The sequence below is a fragment of the Haliotis rubra genome, unplaced genomic scaffold (genome assembly GCF_003918875.1).
Source record: "Haliotis rubra isolate DU_JTF1 unplaced genomic scaffold, ASM391887v1 Scf109, whole genome shotgun sequence".
Classification (NCBI taxonomy): Eukaryota; Metazoa; Mollusca; class Gastropoda; order Lepetellida; family Haliotidae; genus Haliotis; species Haliotis rubra.
The window spans coordinates 1797112-1818832 of record NW_025764992.1 but is presented as its reverse complement, the minus strand read 5'-3'; the positions used below and the strand labels follow the sequence as shown (position 1 = coordinate 1818832).

The window sequence follows — 21721 nt, the reverse complement described above, 5'->3', positions numbered from 1 at the left end:
TTCAGTGAGATTCAATCATTCATTCATTCATTCATTCATTCATTCATTTCAAACATATTTAGGAAATGTTAACTGTTTAAGTGTTTTACCTCCTGCATTTAACCTGAAAGTTGTTGATAGTTCCAAGGGTGCCTACTTTAATAATACCACTGCAACTTCTGACAGTACCCTAATCATGGTAGTATCATAACTGCCTGAACTTAATCTTGTTTCTTATGGTAGCTTGTGTCTGTACTATAACTCAACTGCTAGTATCTGAACTTAATCTTGTTTCTTATTTATTTTATGTCTTATAGTACCTTGTGACAGTGCCATATTCTTGTCAACTGTTGGTATCTAAATTTAATCTTGTCAGTTATGGCAGCTTGTGACAATGCCTTAATCATGTGTTCCTTGTTCAACATACCATGTGAATATATTTCACTAAATGTAATTTGGGATGACTATGGATTTTGTTCCACCATTTTATACATTGGTACAACAAACATGCTGTAGAAAGCAGGTGTACCCAACTCAATAGGCTGTTCCTTCAGACACCAGACCTAGAAACAAGACTCCATAATGGTGACAGCATCAACTCCATTGCTGCTTCTTCAGCATGACAATTCTGACCCTGACACCGATCCATCCCCTCTCTGCCGCCTCGGGCAGATCGTCACAGAAAACATGAAGGAATCAATGTTATTGACAGCATGAGATAACTGTATAATACAGCCACCATATGTGGGACACAAAATACCGCCACATTCATCATCTACACATCGTCAGTTACCAGCACGGGTAATCAGGGTTATCAGGGTAATCAGAGTAATCAGGGTTATCAGAGTACTCAGGGTAATCAGAGTATTCAGGGTTATCATGGTAATCAGGGTTATCATGGTTATCATGGTTATCAGAGTATAATCAGATTATCATGGTTATCAGAGTAATCAGGTTATGAGGTTATCATGGTATCAGGGTTATCAGAGTACTCAGATTATCATGGTTATCAGGATAATCAGGTTATCATGATTGCCAGAGTAATCAGGGTTATCAGAGTAATCAGGTTATGATGGTTATCAGAGTAATCAGGTTATGATGGTTTTCAGAGTAATCAGTGTTATCAGAGTAATCAGGGTTATGGTAATCAGGGTTATCAGAGTAATCAGGTTATGATGGTTATCAGAGTAATCAGGTTATCATGGTTATCAGAGTAATCAGGGTTATCAGAGTACTCAGGGTAATCAGGGTTATCAGGGACTTAGAGACAACAGCGTCAATTCCTGCAGTATCAGCCTGGCGCTGATGCAGGGATTGATAGTATCGAGAGTTTGCTATTGGGACTGATTAGCATGGACAGTAGGGGCCTGAAACCGAATCGTTAATGTTGATCATCACTACTCTTCCTATGATTTCCTCCGTGGCGTTCACTTCCTGTGGTGGATTGACGTGCTGTTTGACCACAACTTCCTCAATGGGTTTAATGAAATTGAATGGAACTTTTTGCAGTTTTACAGATGGGTTTTTGCGGAACCAGGCAAACCAATGGTTGATAGTATGAGTATCAGTGATACAAAATATGCCAGGTCATTCATTGTAACCAGCCAATTGTCATTGTAACCAGCCAATTGTCATTTTAGTGAGAATGGTGCGCTGAACCAATTCTGACCCTGAAGTACGTTTTGGGGATGGGGTCCTATTCTGTCCTCGTCACAGTATTGGGATACTACACCACCGTTATGGTGTTAAGGACAGAGCCTCCACCCCGAGAGTTGATGGTCAGTGGTTATATCGCTGGCAGCAGCAGCATACCAAAGTTGGTTCGATATGTTTGTTGTTACATTGCTTGGCGGGGCGGTGGGGTAGCCTGATGGTTAAAGCGTTCGCTCGTCATGCCGAAGACCCGGGTTCGATTCCCCACATGGGTACAATGTGTGAAGCTCATTTCTGGTGTCCCCCCCCGTGATATTGCTGGAATATTGCTAAAAGCGGCGTAAAGCCAAACTCACTCACTCACTCATTGCTTCGCACTAAGCATTGCTGTATCTAGGTAGGCTCCCAATGGTGGTTGGTATCTCAGTGTATGCCACAGTTGGTTAAAGTATGGCAGCTGTGACATTGTTTGGTGCTAAGTAATAAGTGGAAACATAAGGACTGGTACATGACTGTGTCTTGTAACATCTAAGTAGTGTTTCCATGTAAATCCATGGCTGGTATCTCGGTGGGCTGTCACCTACATGAGACATGCCACATACATGCACATTGTCGTTTAAGTGCAACTATCTTGAACATCATGTTAAGACCTATTTCAACCCTGTCTGGTTGAATTAAATTTCTCTCTCTCTGGTTGAATAAAATGAAATGTTCCTGTTTTGGTTGAATGAAATGAAATGTTAATGGCTGGTTGATTGAAATGTTCATCCTTCTGGTTGAATGAAATGTTCCTTTCTCTGGTTTAATGGCTGACTTTTTGAATGAAATGAACTCATCCTCCGTCTGGTTGAATGAAATATTTCTTTGGTAAATATGTGTATTTCATGATGGTTAAATTAATGATTCTGGTTACTGTGTGTGACGTGCTGTATCGACGTGTCATGTCCTCCTCAAGGCCGGCTAATGAGACTTGGAGTCGGGGGTGATCAGAGCTTATTCCACTGATGGCGGCAAGAGAGATGCTCATGTTGAGGCTGACAGAGAAGGTTGTTGTTTCTTAATAAGAGCCTTATGGATGTTTCTTGTACAGCTAAGTGGGATAATGACATGTTTATTAAAAATCAATAGATCGTCTCAGAAACATACCTCTAATGCAGGATGATGATGTGGGTTTTGTGTTGCTTTACGTGAATAGTGTTCGAGAAGGAAGGATGAGAATGAAGGCAAGATGGATGACATGAGAACTTACATTCACAAGTTTACTTGTTCTACCATATTCAACATATCAAACCCATGCTTAAATTAACTTTGGCTTCATGTACATTACTAGTATATATATCCTGTATATCTGTTAGTTAACATTCACCTGACGAAGGGGCAAGGAAAAGCCCAGAAATGTTGTGTATTCAGTAAAGAAGTTTATAATATTTTGTCTTCTACTTGAATACCAACTTCTATGTGCCTCTTAAGAACCTCATATCAAATCCTTTTCCTCAAATAAGATTCTGCAGCATTTGCAAAAATTGTCCTTCATTGTGATACGCCCTTCTCCCATCTGCAGCTTAGTTTTTGCTCTTTTTCTGATGTTCAAAATTATTAGAACTGTGAAATAAATCACTTAGAAAGAATGAAATGACTTTGATGTTTACATCTTTGCCTTTTAGTGAATCTTGATGCTGGCTGGTCAGTTGAAGCAATATGATTTCGCTTTGCTTTTTTGAAACAATTATTATGTGTAATGAGTTCATTACATTATAGGGGCGGTGGGGTAGCCTAATGGTTAAAGCGTTGGCTCGTCACGCCGAAGACCCGGGTTCGAATCCCCACATGGGTACAATGTGTGAAGCTCATTTCTGGTGTCCCCCGCCGTGATGTTGCTGGAATATTGCTAAAAGCGGCGTAAAACCAAACTCAGTCAGTCAGTCATTACATTTTATGATCAGGGTGATCTTGCCTGACTCTCTAGGCGACTTAATGGATGGATGGGCGGACATGATGATTATATTTCCTCACACCCAACATGGTGGATCGCTGCTCACTGCATCCATCACTGGAGTATCTGGTCCAGACTCACTTATTTACTGACCAGCATCAGAAGGCTGCCAATGAACCTGTAGTAGCATCCCCTTGGGAACTTGCGTCTTGCAGCATCTCCTAAATCTTATTGTTCTATGATGGGTGTGGCCCTTATCAGGCTGTTTGTAAATTAATCTCTTTTGTTCATTAGTTTCCCTGACAAAGTATCGAGCTATTTTCACTATGTTTTGAAGACAACATGTAAATGCCAAGCTGTATACACTCTCCAGCTTCAATAGTGTTCACAGGCTAATGTGTGTTGGCAGCCGGAACATGAAACAACGTGATAAAAGGGTACAGAGATGAAGGAGAGATGAAGGAGAGCTGTTTCAGTGTTCAATGAGTCATTGATTGAAGCTGCAATGATCAAATCTGATGGTGTATACATGGAAACTTAGTTTATCTATACCCTTTAGGTCTGGAAAACCTGCTGTATGATTGGCCACCCTGAGGAAGACATTTTGTGTTTGGAATTATGGGTGATCGGCTGGATGCTTGATGTTTACTGATGTAGTATTTGAACTTAGGAAAGTCTCCTTGATGATGATGATGATGATGATGGTGGTGATTTGCTATGCCACCAAAGTTTGTACCACTTTACATTATTATTTTCAATGTCAATGGGCTTGCTTACTCCTATTTTTCATTCTCAACTCCCGAGGGAGTATCCAAACCTGACTGCCTGTGAAGTGCTAAGGGATGCAACTCTGCACATTAGATTGATGTATGCACAATTAGACCACCCATTCCTAGCAATATATGGAATATCCATTATGGGACCTATTATCTTAATGTCTGACCTTGTCGATCCACTATGGCCACTATGACATGGGTCAGCCAATGGGCAAAGGAACACCTTCTTCCTGTGGTTTAAATATATTTACTATATTCATCCCCTTGTAATCTTTGCTCTGTAATACGGGCGGTGGGGTAGCCTAGTAGTTAAAGCGTTTGCTCGTCATGCGAAAGACCTGGGTTCAATTCCTCATATAGGTACGATGTGTGAAACCCATTTCTGGTGTCCCCCGCCGTGGCATAAAACCAACTCACTCGCTGTGTGTAATACAAATGTTGTTGCACCTTGGTTGTAAACGTTGTCACAGGGGTCTGACCTTCCACACCACCCACTTTATGACCCATAGTTTATCATCGACAGCCACACAATCAACATCAACACTTTCGTTTATGGTGACCTGAATATCCAACAAACCACAGGGCCTTATGGATTTTCCTGAGTGAAGATATGCTGTAAAGATGGTCTGTTATTAACATTTCATGGAAACAAAAAGTGAAAAGGTTCTTTTGTTGGCATTTTCTTTAGAAATGCTAAGGATTATGTTTGTTTACCCTCAAGGGACTCACAAGTTTTAAATCATTGAGAGCGAGAGTTTGTCTGCTCTGAAACAGCTGCTGAGGTCCTGCCTAGGAAAGCATTTGCGCATTTATTCCACATTGATGAAACAGAGATTATTATATGATTCCTGATGAACCTCAACTGATATGTTTCCATTCAGGGTCAGTTCTTGATAGTGGACGGGAATGGTTGGGTAGCCTAGTGGTTAAAGCGTACACTGAAGAGGTGTGTTCAATTCCCCACAAGGGTACAATGTGGGAATCCCATTTCTGGTGTCTGTGAAGTTCTTAAGAGGCATACAGCAGTTTGTATTCAAGTATAGGACAAAATATGATGGATGTCTATTTCTTCTTTATTGTATACCATTTCTGCTGTGATATTGCTGGAATATTGCTAACAGCGGCGTAAAACTAACTCACTCACTCTTGATAGAGGAATTGGTTTTGGCACAATCTGGATGTTTATACTCACTCAGGATCCACAGATCATGGATTAAAATGAAAGCATCTCCTGAGTGTGATCCTGAGCTGTCAGCATCCTTCCACCACTCATGCTCTTCACCAAAGTGGTAAACATCGTTGACCTGCATTGCCTGGGCTCTCCTCACAAATGAACCTGACAAGCCAATATGTGTGTGATACTGATCGTATTCAATGAGCATAAACCATCTTGCTTGCTCATTTGTCAATACCCGTTCATTATTTCTGTACTAGCAGGATGTTAGGTTTAGATGACCACATATAGTAAAAGAATCTTTGGCATTTAGAAGTGATACACATATAGGGGAGAAATGTATGTATGTCACCTAATGAAGGAGTAAGAGAATACCATATATGCTGTATGATTTCAGGTTCACGGGTTAGATATCACATATTTGATCACAGGGCTCCAGATAAGGGCCGTATCGGTGTATGTACGGATACAAAATATGCATGATACGGTAGGAAATAATTTAGGAACCGTAGCAGATACGCACCACAGCAATGGTGTACGGTCTTAGAATCATTTACAGACATATTTATCTGAAAACGTATTGTTTTATTGTTTATTGACCTGTTTTGCAATGTTGTTGCATATATGAAACGAATCACAAGATTACTGTGCCATTAAAGTCCATTCAGGGCCTAGATTTTGAAGCTCTCTTAAATTAAGATAGTCGTAAGTTAATGTTAATGTATGGCACTTACGACTATCTTAGCGCTAAGAGAGCTTCGAAAATCTAGGCCCTGTACTCTAAATGTACTCTTAAGATTTTCCAGTACTCCTATTTTGAAAAAATAAAGAGTACGGACCCCTGATGTTGAAAACTTATCTGGTGCCCTGGATCACATAGGCCACTGATAGGGGACGTCTCAAGTGATGAACATTTCATTATTGGTTACAGTTTGTGCTACTCCACAGTTATTTGAATACAACAAAACATTGTATATATATCATCTCAATATAGCAGCTGACAACCATCGGTCCCCCTTTACGGTTGGGGCAGTGGGGTAGCCTAGTGGTTAAAGTGTTTCCTCATCATGCTGAGACCCAGGTTCGATTCCCCACATGGGTACAATGTGTGAAGCACTTGTCAGGTGTCCCCTGGCATGATATTACTGTATATTGCTAAAAATGGCATAAAACTAAACTCACTCACTATATGACTTTGGTCTGTACCACACTGAGTCTTGACCAATCATGTGATCAATATCATGAGCATAGACTGACAATATTGAGATGTGATAATGTGCATCAAGGAAGCTAGTGAGCCTGGCTACTCGATCCGTTAGTTGCCTCTTACAGCAATCATAGAATCCTGAAAAACAATTCTAACCCGGATCTTCATAGGACCAGCTTGCGTGAAGCATCAGTACTCAACAAACTTTCCTTAATGTCTTCCCTGGTTTGGTAGACAGAAGTTCAATATGGAATTGTGGGTAATCTGGGGGAGTCTAATGTCTGTTGCATCACCTACTTATTTGTAAAACATGCTTTTATTACATCACCATCTGAAACACATCAACACAGAAGAGATATTCCATCTGGCTCAACGTCAGGATTATATTTTCCTGGAAACTGTTTCCTGTTGACGACTTGGGAACATTTCCCCATCTGTTCAAATACCAGGTGTCAATATTGATGTTAGAGTGGATATATTGCGTATTAATGAACACCAGGTGTTTTTCGCTGACTGTGCAATCTAAGAGATCAAAGTAACATAAGACAAACATCCATTTTTAGTTGGCTCGCTTTTGTAAGTAGTTCATTCAGTAATTCTTTTACCTTCTGGAACAAAGTATTGGAATTGTACTATGCGATGACAACTTATTCTGCAATTAAATGCCAAATTATTTTCTAGTTGTAACATAAGTTTAACTGTTATATGGCTGTTTAAGTTGTCCATTGTAGTGATTGTTTTGCCTAGTGGAACAACATATATTGGAATTTCTTGCTTTGAGATTAAAATGTATTCTCTTATTGAATGTCAGATGTGTTTCTAGTTGTATCATAAGTTTAATTGTGAATTCGCTCATTCTTTGTTTTAAATTTCCTAAACCACGACATGGACATGTTTTCTGGTACTGAGTGCCAAATGTGATGTTTCAGTATCATATGATCTAATTTATTTGGGTCGGTTGCCAATTTAATGCTTGGATGATGTAGTTCATGATGAAAGTAAACAACTTTGTTCAGGAAGAATACTCGCATTACCAAACTAGGCGCTGAACTTAAAAAGCTGTTAGTTTTAGAATTTTTCTTCACCGATGGGTAAACTTGTAACACTGTTACACAAAACAATGTCACATACCCATTGATTCTGTCTCATTGTCCAAGGCCTTGGAGACACTTAATGCTGTGCAGACATGAAAAAAATCGACAGTAATTGATCATGGTGAGAGAAGAAGTACAAAAAGTTCAGAGGAAAAACAGCTTAAATTTGTATCACGGTTTTGCTGAATCTTTTTGGTGATCGGTTGGCCATGTTGATGTGAATTAGTTCACTCTAACAGATTCTTGTAATCATTTCGATGTGCATGTTGAAAATGACAAGTGATTATTTTGGTTTGTATTTTTTTCCAGAAAAGCAATTGCCAAGAGTACCTTCAGCCACACTAACTACCTACATCCAAGTCATGCGGAATATGGCTACAAGAAACGAGAGCTCCGCTCCACGGTTGACTGGACGGTAAGGAAGAACCATGACAACAATGTCAAACATTATATCTATTCACTTATGTTCTTAGAAAGTGGCGTTTCATTGGCTAATCAAGCAATTTGGGGCATTTTTACCCCATGAACTGCAAAAACAGATTAGGCTGCGCAATGACTAATGTTTGCTCCCTGTCTCATAAGGGGTCGTGGGGTAACTTACAGTAGTAGTTAAAGCATTTGCTTGTCACGCTAAAGACCATGTTCAATTCCCTACATGGGTAAAGTGTATGAAGCCCATTTCTGGTGTCCCCCACCTTGGTATTATTGGAATATTACCAACAAAAGCTAACTCACTTACTCACCAAATCCAAGCCCAAACTCACTCACTCATTCACTCACTCACTCATAGAATTGAAGGGACTTGTGCTGCATTGTTGTGATGTATGATGTCAGTAATTGTGTTGTCTAAGTTTTAATATGTTAATGTCTAAATAAGAAGTTATTATTGTTGATGTAATGATTTATGAGAATCGACTTTGGTATATACCAGGTACAGTATTTAAGGGAACCCCTGTCGTTTCAGTAATGGGGGTCATATGACCAGCTTTGTTGCGCAAGACAAACTTGCTCAAACTTTTCCCATCACATCTTGTCATCTTTGAAGTTATGTCTTCCAAGATGACACATCATGGTTAGTTGCATGTGCCCAAACACGTCATAACAGCATGCTTCACTGATCAGGAAACAAGGACGACTTTTCTCTGTATTCATGACAGGAAATGAAAAATTACTTGCAACACGCATGACCAAAGCTGGATAATTAGTAGTGTTGGGAATTGGTTAAAATCTCATAATTGATGATCGGTTCATTACAACCAATCAATCATCAAAAATAAAACGTTTGCACCATTTATCAAATTTTCCTGTTATGTTTGTTAATGGACAAACGCTTTGGGGATTTTTTTCAAATTATACAAAATACATTTGCAAACTTCACATCTATAAAGGATTAATAGTATGTTAGGAACATAAATTTCCTAGAGTCATTAAGATAAATTCAATCATGACTTGGAACGAAATGAATCGTAAATTTTATGACACAGGTGAGGTGAGGTGAAATTGGGGTTAACGTCGTGCTTGAGAATATTTCGCTCATATGATGACGTGCATGTGTGTGTATGTGTATGTGTATGTGTATGTGTATGTGTATGTGTATGTGCGGAAGGTCGCGGGATCAATCCCCGGCCGCGTCATACCAAAAGACGTTAAAATATGGTACTTGTTGGTCCCTGCCTGGCTCGGCATTTATGGGTACAACAAAGGACTTGTCGGCTTCAGAGTCAGTATAATGTGTCTGAGTGGGGTATTCATGCTTCACTGTGGCATGGTATCTCAGTGAGCTAGAACTATAAAACCAGCTTAAGTCTGGGCTAGTACAAGCACCCGCACCAGCATTTCTTTTCATATCCAGGATTGGTTGGTCAGGCTCGCTGACTTGGTTGACACATGTCATCGGTTCCCATTTGCGCAGATCGATGCTCATGCTCATTGTCTGGTGCAGACTCGATTATTTACAGACCGCCACCATATAGCTGGAATATTGCTGAGTGTGGCGTAAAACTAAACTCACTCACTCTTTTCATATCATTTATGGATAAATGTGATTGTTCCTAAATGTTGTTCTTGGTGTATCAAATGCCAGTGTCCACTCTGAGTGCATATTGTTTCTATCAGTTACTCTTCAAGAAATGTAAAAAAATATTGAAGTCAGGTAATTTATCCATGTATTGATTTTTCCTGAGAATTTTGGTATGTTTTTCTTTCAAAGTTGGTTTTGAGATTAACCAACTGCGAAAATTACGCAAAATAAATCTGAAAAGCATTCTTTCTTTTCATTGTGAATGCAAAATCTCATTCAAACAAATAAAAAAAAAATCTCAGATGTCTTTCTTGTTTATTCTTTCAAATCACTGTGTGAAAAAAAGATACCATAAAGGTTCCCTTGTCTATTTGAGAAGGAACATGCAATGAACTGGCTGTAATTAGCATACAGATATCTTGACATCAAATCAAATGTGGTATTCAGTGCCACCACTATCACTTACTTTAATTAATAAAAAAAGCATAAATCAAGTAGTGCCTTATGGTTGATTACATGTGTAACCCAACTGTTAAACTGCAGTCTTGAATTCATCCCACAAAGGCTGTCGTTCCGTTTCTGATATATATTGCTGTTCAGTGATCAGAAAGAAGATTAGTTTAGTTGCAGAAAATATCAAGTTTCAGCTCAGGCTGATAACTTGAAGGAGATTAATGTAAAAACCTGCTATTAGTTGACATAATGAATGAAAAAAGATTATTACATTTGTTGACTGGGGATTCCACATCTCCGATTTCATCTCATGCTGTGTAAGCAAGGGAATGGAGACTGGGGTCATTATTTATCTTAATGTTCAAGAATTTAGTCCTTTTTGAATAACGAGGAGGAAAATAGGACGACTATTTGATATGTTCTGATTCTCAGATGGAATCAGTTGCATGAATGTGAATATTTTTGTTGTCGACATAACATGATGTCAAGGAGGACTTGACCGCACACTTGAGTTGCTTGTCCACATTTGTTCATTGTGACAAGCCCATATAGTGAGTGAGTGAGTGAGTTCAGTTTTAGGCCGCTTTTAGCGATATTCCAGCAATATCACGGCTGGTACACCAGAAATGGGCTTCACACATTGTACCCATGTGGGGAATTGAACCCGTGTCTTCGGCGTGACAAGAGAATGCTTTAACCACTAGGCTACCCCGTCCCCCCCTTCCCATATAATAAACACAGGTCTTGAACTTTTGACATTTAAAATAACTGTTTATGTCTTCATCTGTCACGACATTGACTGCAGCCATCTTGTGTCACGACATTTACATGTTGACGTGACTGATTTTTCCTGATGACCTTAACCTAAGATGCCCTCTGTCATGACTTATCAATTATAATTAGCTGAATACATGCATTTATGTTGCTCCAAATTCAATTTACCTAATAAATATCCATGGCGCTATATAATTGTCCAACGAGCAGCATGATAACAATAAGGGGTGGTGTGGTAGTCTAGTGGTTAAAGCGTTCAGTCATCATGCCAAAGTCCTGGGTTTGATTCTCCACATGGGTACACTGTGTGAAGTCCATTTCTGGTGTCCCCTTCAATGATATTGCAGGAATATTGCTAAAAGCGGCGTAAAAACATACTCACTCACTCACTCACTCACTCACTCACTCACTCACTCACTCACTCACTCACTCACTCACTCACTCACTCACTCACTCACTCACTCACTCACTCACTCACTCACTCACTCACTCACTCACTATGGCAATAAGTGGATTTATATTGCTTCAAATCTAACTTACCAAATGGCACAACATAATTATTATCCAAATATCCATGTTTCTTGACACAGTTGTTGCATTTCCCTGTGAACACGGCTGCATGCTACGACTTGCCTAACCTGTCATGACATTGTCATACCTGTCCTGGACAAGTAGATACAGGTGTACTAGACAGAAGGGCATTATGGGTAATGAAGTGCATCGGAAGATGTATCGCAGTCCTCGGTTATACTCAGACACAGTGTTGTTATTCAAGAGGGAATTGCATGACAGCATCATCCTAGAGAATGGAATTTCAAGAATCTTTGAACCAACTTTTTCCGGGATTGATTACAAAGTGTTTTTCCTTGATTGATAGTAATGTACTTCGTGGCGATTTCCCAATATAGCCTCCGATATCGGTGGGCGAGTGGGTTTCACAAGATGCTGTACGACTTTAGAGAAGCAAGCAAAAAACACACCATATTAGACTGGCCAGCCGACACCAGAATTTGCTGATTTTAAAAGTGACTCATAATCCTACATTTGTGTTATACTTCGAAATAAATGTACAACTACAATCAACACCATGAAAATGGGGAACATGCCCTCAGTGGATCGGGATATCATAAACCAACTAATTTGTTCCGGATTTTTTGTTGAAAAGACTAATATGTTGCAAAGGAAGGTCACAATTCTTCTGCTCTTCCTGTCATTGAAAGAAACTTTATTTATTTTACCTATGTGTGGAAAAACAATATCCTGTGTTCAACAACATCCTAAAGGACTTGCCATTTGATATTTGGGTGATTTTATCCAACAAAAGAAGTAGTTCTTGAAAAAAATATTATTGCTTCAGACCGTTAAAACAAAATGTCAATCGCGTTAAATACTTTGACACAAGCTAAAGGTTCATGGTGTTGATTAAAAAATATGTGGTTTTGCAGATGCAGTTAAAAAAACTGTTTGTCCCTTTACAATGTCAATGGTCAGTACCTTTCAGTGTGGTAACTTGTACTGTGAACATGGTCTTTTGTGATGTGACAAGCCAGGTGAGACCCTTATACAGTGTGATGTATTGATATCTGTGGCTTGTGTAAGTCTTAATGAGATAGTGACTCTGCTGTCAGATAGAAGACGTAAGAGATCAGGGCCCAAATAGAATGCAACAATCAGGATTTGTCTTCTGTAGACAAGATAGTGACCATTCTCTTTTTCTTTTCTTTTTTTTTGTATTGTGAAAATGTTATGAAAATACCTATTAATGATTAGGATTGCTATTTTGCTGTTAGGTGACACTCAATAGTCAAGATGTAAAATATTGATAAAGTACAATCCTAACAGTCAATCAATTGTGAGATTTGAACCAATTCCCAACACTAGTGCACACAAGCAAAATTATATTGAAATCAATTTGGTAAATAGATACGTCAAAAATGAAAATGTCATACACTGCTTGTTGCTCATTGCAATTATTAACTCAAACATGACTATCCAACAATAGCAAATCGGTGATATTGTTCAGTACAATATTGCACTCATGTCCATTCTGTTTTCAACCAATCAGGAAATGGCAGTCTGTTACCAAGGGAGGAATCATGGTAACAGACACAATGGCAAAATAGTTAAATCAGATTTAGTAACAAAGAGGGAATAAAGTAATCATACTTCAGGAAGAAACTATTTGGTACTTTAAATGCTTTTTCTGGAATGGCTGATAGGTTCATCTGTTAAATGAACATACAAGGTTTAAGGAAACCTTGTGTCAAGAGTCCAAGACCTTGAGCACTGCAGGGGTTGGAATGGTCGGAGCGATGTAGTTAAGATGGTGACATGGAGGTGAAGGGTTGACCAGATGAAGATGGGGAGGACGTGTGCGTGTCAGGCAAGTCTAGGAAGGTGCTGATAAAAGGTGATGGCCTGTCCTCGGTGTCTGTAGGAGATGAGACTCGGGTCGTGAACTGTAGGCGTGCGTGGGTGAAAGGGTTAAAGGGACGATGCTGCTTGTCATTAGGTATCAAGAAAGCCTATCTTCTCCGAGGCCCAAACTCTATAAATCAATTACTTTATGTGTTGGGTTTTTGTTCACTACGGGCAATCAATTCGTCAGTGCCAACAAAACAGCAGGAAGAATCAGTAAAAGTATTTTTATCAAGATTGAAAAGACTCAAAAACGGTTTCATTAAGTCAAATCTTGCCCAGTATCTTAAACAGATTTTCAAATACACTTTGCTGATGTCTGTTGTTCCAAGTCCTGATGTACCCCGATCTTGACAATGTTTCCCATGAATATCCTTAGCCTGTATTTATTCTGACAGACAAATAAACAGCAAGGAACTATTGGAAGAGCATGTCCATGTTTAGCCTGTATGGAGAACTGAATCTAAGAGACTTTCAACAAATGAATTCATTGGCTTAATGCAAAGGAACTGACAGACTGAAGGCGAGGGTAATATTCTTCTGTCTGCCAGGGAATCATTGGCTTATTTTTGTACAATTCTCAAAAGAACATAATTAATTTAAATGTTTGTTGGGAGTTGTGTATTGTATTGTCAGCTCTATCGGGGCCAGTGCTCACATGCAGTGCTGCCTTAAGGCTGTCGATGAAGAGTGCTTGGATGAGGCCACAATGATGAAGACAGCAGCAGCAACAAGTTTGCCCTTTCTCTTCAGTAATCGATTCAAATTTGTACCAAGATCCTTAATAAATACTCTCTGCTATTTCATACAGTTTGTTATCAACTTGCCTGGAGTTTTCCATGTTCCAGGATAGTTTATGATGTCTTGTGGTTGAATCTATTCAGTTATTCAGACTCTTGGTCCTTGATAAAGACTGTTGTTTGACTCTGGAATACCCTTGGGCATGGATTGATGTATGGCAGCCATTTTCTTATAAACCTGTTTCTGTGCTGGTCATTGCTTTGTCTGCCTGAAGTCAAGGTCATTCCATCAGAGAATATTGAAAGTTTCTTTCTTTTCTAGTTAGCAACAACCTCTGTTCAATTGTTTCCTGTGTCAGCATCACTATTTCTCTCCTTACTGGTGCAAACAAGTCAGCATAATCCTCTAGTGCCAACAAGTCAGCGTAATCCTCTCTAGTGCCAACAAGTCAGCGTAATCCTCTCTAGTGCCAACAAGTCAGCGTAATCCTCTCTAGTGCCAACAAGTCAGCGTAATCCTCTCTAGTGCCAACAAGTCAGCGTAATCCTCTCTAGTGCCAACAAGTCAGCGTAATCCTCTCTAGTGCCAACAAGTCGTAATCCTCTCTAGTGCCAAAGCGTAATCCTCTCTAGTGCCAACAAGTCAGTAATCCTCTCTAGTGCCAACAAGTAATCCTCTCTAGTGCCAACAAGTCCGCGTAATCCTCTCTAGTGCCAACAAGTCAGCGTAATCCTCTCTAGTGCCAACAAGTCAGCGTAATCCTCTCTAGTGCCAACAAGTCAGCGTAATCCTCTCTAGTGCCAACAAGTCAGCGTAATCCTCTCTAGTGCCAACAAGTCAGCGTAATCCTCTCTAGTGCCAACAAGTCAGCCTAATCCTCTCTAGTGCCAACAGCCCTAATTCTTTAAAACGTTGATAATTGTCATTAGCCTGAGTTCTTTTGATCCTTTCCTATGCCAATGACTCTTGTTCTGTTCATCATTGCTAGTTGCTAAAGGTCCTCGTTCTTTGACCCGTAGTAGTTGCCAGCCCAAATTCTTTGGATCCGTTTTTATGCAATTGCTCTTGTTTTCTTTATCCCTTGTACAAACAGTGCCTGTACCCTACAAACATCATGCTTATTGCTGCTATATGAAGTAATTCAGCAGCAGCTGGTCTTCACAATGATCATTTTGTTTCTTGAAGAGAAACTGGTTTGGGCCAAATTGCTCAAGTCAATTAGACAATGACTTGCTCAAGGTTGGCAATCCAGGACTGTGGAGGAATACATGATTGCCCCAGTAATCAAAGAGACAATGTTTGAGTTTCAAGCAAGGGCACTAATTACAATGTCTAGACCTTGACTGACCTAGATCTGGCTGTGGAGTAATCACCTTTCAATTATTAAATCCAGACTAATAAAATTACATGATGTACATAGTTTTATACAGAAAAAGTACCTGAAGCTGAAAGATCTTTTTTCTTTAAATCTGATTTGATGATGAAAAAATGCATGGAGTAAAGTTATAACTATATTGTGCTTATCATGGTTTTTTTTTTTTTGTGTGTGTGTAGTGCGCACTTGCTAGTCAGTCTTCCAGACCCAAGAGAATATATTAAAAAAGTAATCCAGCTCTGGTCTGGAAAAAATTGGTCAGAGCAGATTACCTCGGCTCATGCCATGAAATTAGTTTTGGGCTTCATTTGAATTCACATGTTATTTGGTGGAAACTTTTCTTTTTTAAATGAGGTAACCTTTTTTTATCTGACTTTTTTTTATCTAACTCACTCACCCTGTAACTCACTCAGGAAGTTCACAAGCCTGAATAGTGATAACATATAGAAACACAAAATGGGTAAAAAAAATTTTTAAAAAGGTGGGGGGTGGGGGTGTCGTTTATTTGTGAAAATATCACTGAAATTGTAAATTTGAGATAATAGGATACCAGGCATGATTGTTCCACTGTTGGAATTTGGAAAATGGCAAAACAATCACAGGCATGTCTGTAAATAAGTAATCAGAATGGTTGCCAAATTTAGAATGGCACAGTTATATCTTGTGTAGAGTTTGAATAGGGCCCGTAAGTAGGTCATGGCACTACGCGAGACCTTAGTACTTCCGGTGACAAACGTTTCATACCTTTTCGATTGGTCTCATGGTTGTCATTTGACAGTAAGAAACCGATAATCCTTGCAGGAATAACAAATTTCCAATCCGACCATCCCTAAATTAGCCAACTATTACAACTATCAACAGCTGTGATAGCCAAGCAGGTTTGTACACTTGGTCTAGTAAAGTTATATTTGGCCCTCGCTCAATTTGGAACCAGAAGTGGTTCTTGAATACATGCTTGTCACCAGAAATCTAGTACCAGAAGTAAGCTGGGCCCCGTCTCGCATATCACAAGTTGGTACGAACTTAGTACTCGAAGTAGCCAAGACTTCGCTGACTTGTTGGCACTAGAGACTTACAGGCCCTATTCTTAGTTTTCGGTGTTAGATGCTTGAGGTAGATACAACTGGAATATTATCAGTTAGAATTGATCTTCAGTAACCCATGCTTGTCGTAAGGGGTGACTAACAGGATCGGGTGATCAGGCTCGCTGACTTGGTTGACACATGTCATTGTATCTCAATTGCGTAGATCGATGCTCATGGTGTTGATCACTGGATTGTCTGCTCCAGACTTGATTATTTACAAACTGCCTCCATATAGCTGGAATACTGCTGAATGTGGCTGTGGTGCTTTTAGATGAATAACGGACTGGGGATTGGAATTAAAGGTTTAATCGTTGAGGAGTACTAGCGATGCCATAGTCAGGCCAATCCCAGATGCCTCTGCGCGGGGAGCGGTCCATAACTTCCGCTGTTGAAGGGAGGCATCATTGTCAAGTTGTATAACACTGAGTGCTACACACTACGGATATTACAGCGGCGTAAAACTAAGCTCACTCACTCACTCAATTGATGAAAGTTCAGTGTGTGCTCATACAAGTTTCATATGACACTTGCTCTAAATTATTCACAAAGGAATATGTCTGCCCTGTGATCAGGTGTATAGAAACATTCTTATAAAATGTCACTGTGAGGCTGTAACATGATGATCCTTCTTAAATTGGAGCATGGAAATATCAAATGTCTGGGTTAAAAAAATTCACGTCTGGAAACAAAACTTATTTGTCCAGAATATTGTGCTAATTTGGTGTATGATTGCAACATGAAAGATGTAAATGTATTTCTTTTGTGAAGGCCATAATTAAACATATGTAATGTCTTTAAAGTCTTTGAACGGCATTTAGAGTGATACACGTGAAACGTGAGAATCTATGGTTGTCAACTTCTTTGTTCTGATTAAAAACCTGTGTAGGTCCGGGTTAGAATATTGATCTTCAGTAACCCATGCTTGTTGTAAGAGGCGACTAACGGGATCGGGTGGTCAGGCTCGCTGGATTGGTTGACACACGTCAACGGTTGCCAATTGCGCAGATCGATGCTCATGCTGTTGATCACTGGTTTGTCTGGTCCAGACTCGATTATTTACAGACCTGCGGAGTGCGGCGTAAAACTAAACTCACTCACTCACTCTGATTAACATGAAATATCGGAGTATATTCTTACTCCTGCATCAGGCGATAGGTGTACTTTAGTTTCAAGGTCGTCCATGTACATCTGAAACAAAATTCTTTTAGTTATGAACCAATCATTAAAAGTGTAGGACAGGTCAGTCATTGATGTTCTCCACAGCCCAGTACACATTGACCCGTGAAGGTCAGGGTTAGAATTGATCTTCAGCAACCCATGCTTGTCGTAAGAGGCGACTAACAGGATCGGGTGGTCAGGCTCGCTGACTTGGTTGACACATGTCATCATATCCCAATTGTGTAAATCAATGCTCATGCCGTTGATCACTGGATTGTCTGTTCCAGACTCTTATTATGTGCAGACTGCCAATATATAGCTGGAATATTTTTCCGAGTGTGGTGTTTAAACAACAAGCCAACCAACCAGTACACATTGCAGTCTTGTTACACTTTCCAGTTCCGCTACATTTCGGAGTCTAGTTTTACGTGTTGCTGTATCGTTTTACGTTGCTGTCCTGTCACACAAGAAAGAAACACCTGTTACAAGCTGTGTCCTGTCATACAAGAAACACAAACAAGAAAACGTTGTCAGAAAGACCTGTCACACAAGAAACACCTGTCACACAACAGTTTAACACAGATAATCCAGTGTTGTGTCATCTGGAGGAATTCCCAGTTTGTGAAATTCAAATTCACAGCTGAAACTGAATCTTGCTGATGCCCTTGGCAGCAGTTTTCCCGACTTAGAACATCTAATTCTGAAGACTAGTATGGCCTTAATCTCAATTGTGACATTTTCAAAAGTGTCATTACTTTGAAATATGAACAATGGACTTCTTTGATCTCTACAGGAATATTTTGGAATGGTTCATTATGTGTCTGTTAACTATGGGAATAGCTTATTGAGGTACATAGGTGAAGGGTTTGCTCTTAATACCCAGATCACAATATGTGAAGCCCATTTCTGATATCCGTGCAGTATTTGAACATTGCTAAAATCTGTGTAGAACCATACTCACTCACTCATTACTCTCTTATTACTCTCTCACTCCCAATCTTACTCATCCACTGACTCACTCTCACTCGCTCACTCACTTAATCATACTCTCACCAGTCATACTCTAACTCAGTCAGTCAGTACTCACTCACCCACTCACTCATACCCTCACCCACCCACTCACTCACTCATACACTCACCCACTAATTCATACTCTCGCCCAGTCATACTCTTTCTCACTCATATTCTCACTCACTCATCCACTCACTCACTCATCCACCCACTTGTACATATTTTTCTGTCAATCACCAGTTTGTCTCATCCTGACACAGACCGCCTCCGTGGTGTAATGGTTAGAGCGTACCGCCCGGAGAGCGGAAGGTCGTGGGTTCGATCCCCGCCCGAGCGTCATACCAAAAGACGTTAAATATGGTACTTGTTGGTCCCTGCCTGGCGCTCGGCATTAATGGATACAACAAGGACTGGTCGGCTCGGAGTCAGTATAATGTGTCTGAGTGGGGTATTCATGCTTCACTGCGGCATGGTATCTCAGTGGGCTAGCAATATAAAACCAGCTTAAGTCTGGGCTAGTACATGCAGCCGCACATACACATACACATGCATGCACATCGTCATATGAGCGAAATATTCTCAAGCACGATGTTAAACCCAATTTCACCTCACCTCACCTCATCCTGACACAAAGTAGCAGTGATCGATATTATGATCAACATTGGGTTAAATCTCACACAATCCATCAAGTCACTGAATTGTGTCCACTCAATCCGTCCCGCAAGTTACGTCAATTGCATCCCCCTGACTGACAGGCAGAATTGACTTTTTGAAAGTAATTCACCTATTTTAAGCAGTAATCTTCAGTACAAGCAATGACAGCCTCCTACAAATGTAGTCACTAAGATAATAGACCAAAATATAGTGGTTCCTGTAAGTAGAAGATTTGATATTTCGTTGAATATGCTGTGGTAGAAACCGAGATCTCGTTGCTGTTGATGAGAAGCTTGTTCCCTAGGGTCCTCACAGTTTATTTTTGGTTGCCTACTTTCCATCTTCTGAATCTCAAATGGAAGTCTTCAATGGAATTGATGTCCTTGGGCTGCAATTATTAGACCATTTCGATGACCATTTTCAGCCATAGATTGTCTGAACCAGGCACAGTGTTTCTGCACTGGCTGCAACAGGGTTCAGTCAATACTGCTCCAAAAGCGTACCCTCTGTGTCACTTGACGGGATAACTCAAAATTGGTCACTACTTTCTGTCAATTCCGCCTGAATTAATTCCCTTAGCTGTCTGTCACTGTTAGCGATTGTGTTACAAATAGAACCTTTCTTTGACTCAGTTGCAGACAAACACTCTCATCTAACCAAGTCCTGAATGAGTGGAGGTGAGAAAGCACACACTTCATACAGCAGGGAGATGGAATTCGGTTTTTTGTTATTTACAAAGACATATTTATGTGATCTTTGGAGTTTAAGTGGGTCAACAAGAGACATAAATCTATTTAGTTTTCAGTACACATTGCAGTCCTGCAGATTTCAGATTTTTTGATGTGCCGTTTGAAGTGGGTCAACAACAATGCTTGTCACGCTTTATTTGCTGTATTTTGAAGATTTATTTTGTAAATGGGGCCTTTGGCTGTAAAGAATGTATGTCATCTGTGACTTTATTTGAACCATAACAGAAGGAATTTCAGGCACTATGACACAAGGAATAATAATAATTTACAAGAATTTTGGGCACTATGATGCAAGGAATTTCAGGCACTATAACAGGGAATTTTAGGCACTATAATACAAGGAATTTCAGGCACTATGACACAAATGAATTCAGGCACTATAATACAAGGAATTTCAGGCACTATAATACAAGGATTTTGGACAATAATTTACAAGAATATTGGGCACTATAATTTCAGGCACTATAATACACGGAATTTCAGGCACTATAATACAAGGAGTTTGGGCACTATAATACCAGGAATTTCAGGCACTATAATACAAGGAATTTCAGGCACTATAATACACGGAATTTCAGGCACTATAATACAAGGAATTTCAGGCACTATAATACAAGGAATTTGGGGCACTATAATACAAGGAATTTCAGGCACTATAATACAAGGAGCTTGAGGGCATTTGGGGCACTATAACAAGGGATTTGGGGCACTATAATACAAGGAGCTTGGGGCACGATAATACAAGGAGTTGAGGGCACTATAGTACAAGGAATTTGGGGCATTGTAATACAAGGGATTTCAGGCACTACAATACAAGGAGTTTGGGGCACTATAATACAAGGGATTTCATGCACTATAATATAAGGAGTTTGGGGCACAATGATATGAGAAATTTCTATCTTTTTTACATTGTTGGCCAGGATGGGTCTTGAGATGATACCTTGTCGTGGTATGGCTGAAATAATGCTGACACACTGTGAAACTTTATCTCACTCGCTTACTGGAGACAAGTCTGGACAGTATTGCCCCTTGACGTTACCGCAGACAATTACCAACAGGGGCACAGATATCGTTGACATCATTTTTAGTAAATTTCATCAGAAATATTTGCTCACCATTATTTGCAAGGCTCACTGTAGCAGAGATGTAATATTAGGCCAATGTTGCTAATAATTGATGAAGATGAGATTAACCAGGTTCATGAGTTTACAGATGATTTTAGGTGCATCGTACAAAAAATGGCACTGGTGTCTTGACTTGTGCTCTGCCCACCTCCTTGCTGATCACACCCGTGAAGGTCCGGGTTAGAATATTGATCTTCAGTAACCCATGCTTGTCGTAAGAGCCGACTAACGGGATCGGGTGGTCAGGCTCGCTGTCTTGGTTGACACATGTCATCAGTTCCCAACTGCATAGATCGATGCTCATGCAGTTAATCACTGGATTGTCTGGTCCAGACTCGATTAT

The 21721-nt window shown here is 39.9% G+C and overlaps 1 protein-coding gene across 8 annotated transcripts in view; it reads left to right on the top strand.

The window, feature by feature from the left end:
- Positions 1-21721, top strand: part of LOC124282742 (diacylglycerol kinase zeta-like) — a 388746-nt gene that overhangs the window by 277530 nt on the left and 89495 nt on the right. For all 8 annotated transcript variants that reach the window (XM_046718812.1, XM_046718803.1, XM_046718816.1 and 5 more), the window contains one exon: positions 8126-8231. In XM_046718812.1, coding sequence (XP_046574768.1) covers positions 8126-8231 — 106 coding nt within the window. The remainder of the gene's footprint in view (positions 1-8125; positions 8232-21721) is intronic.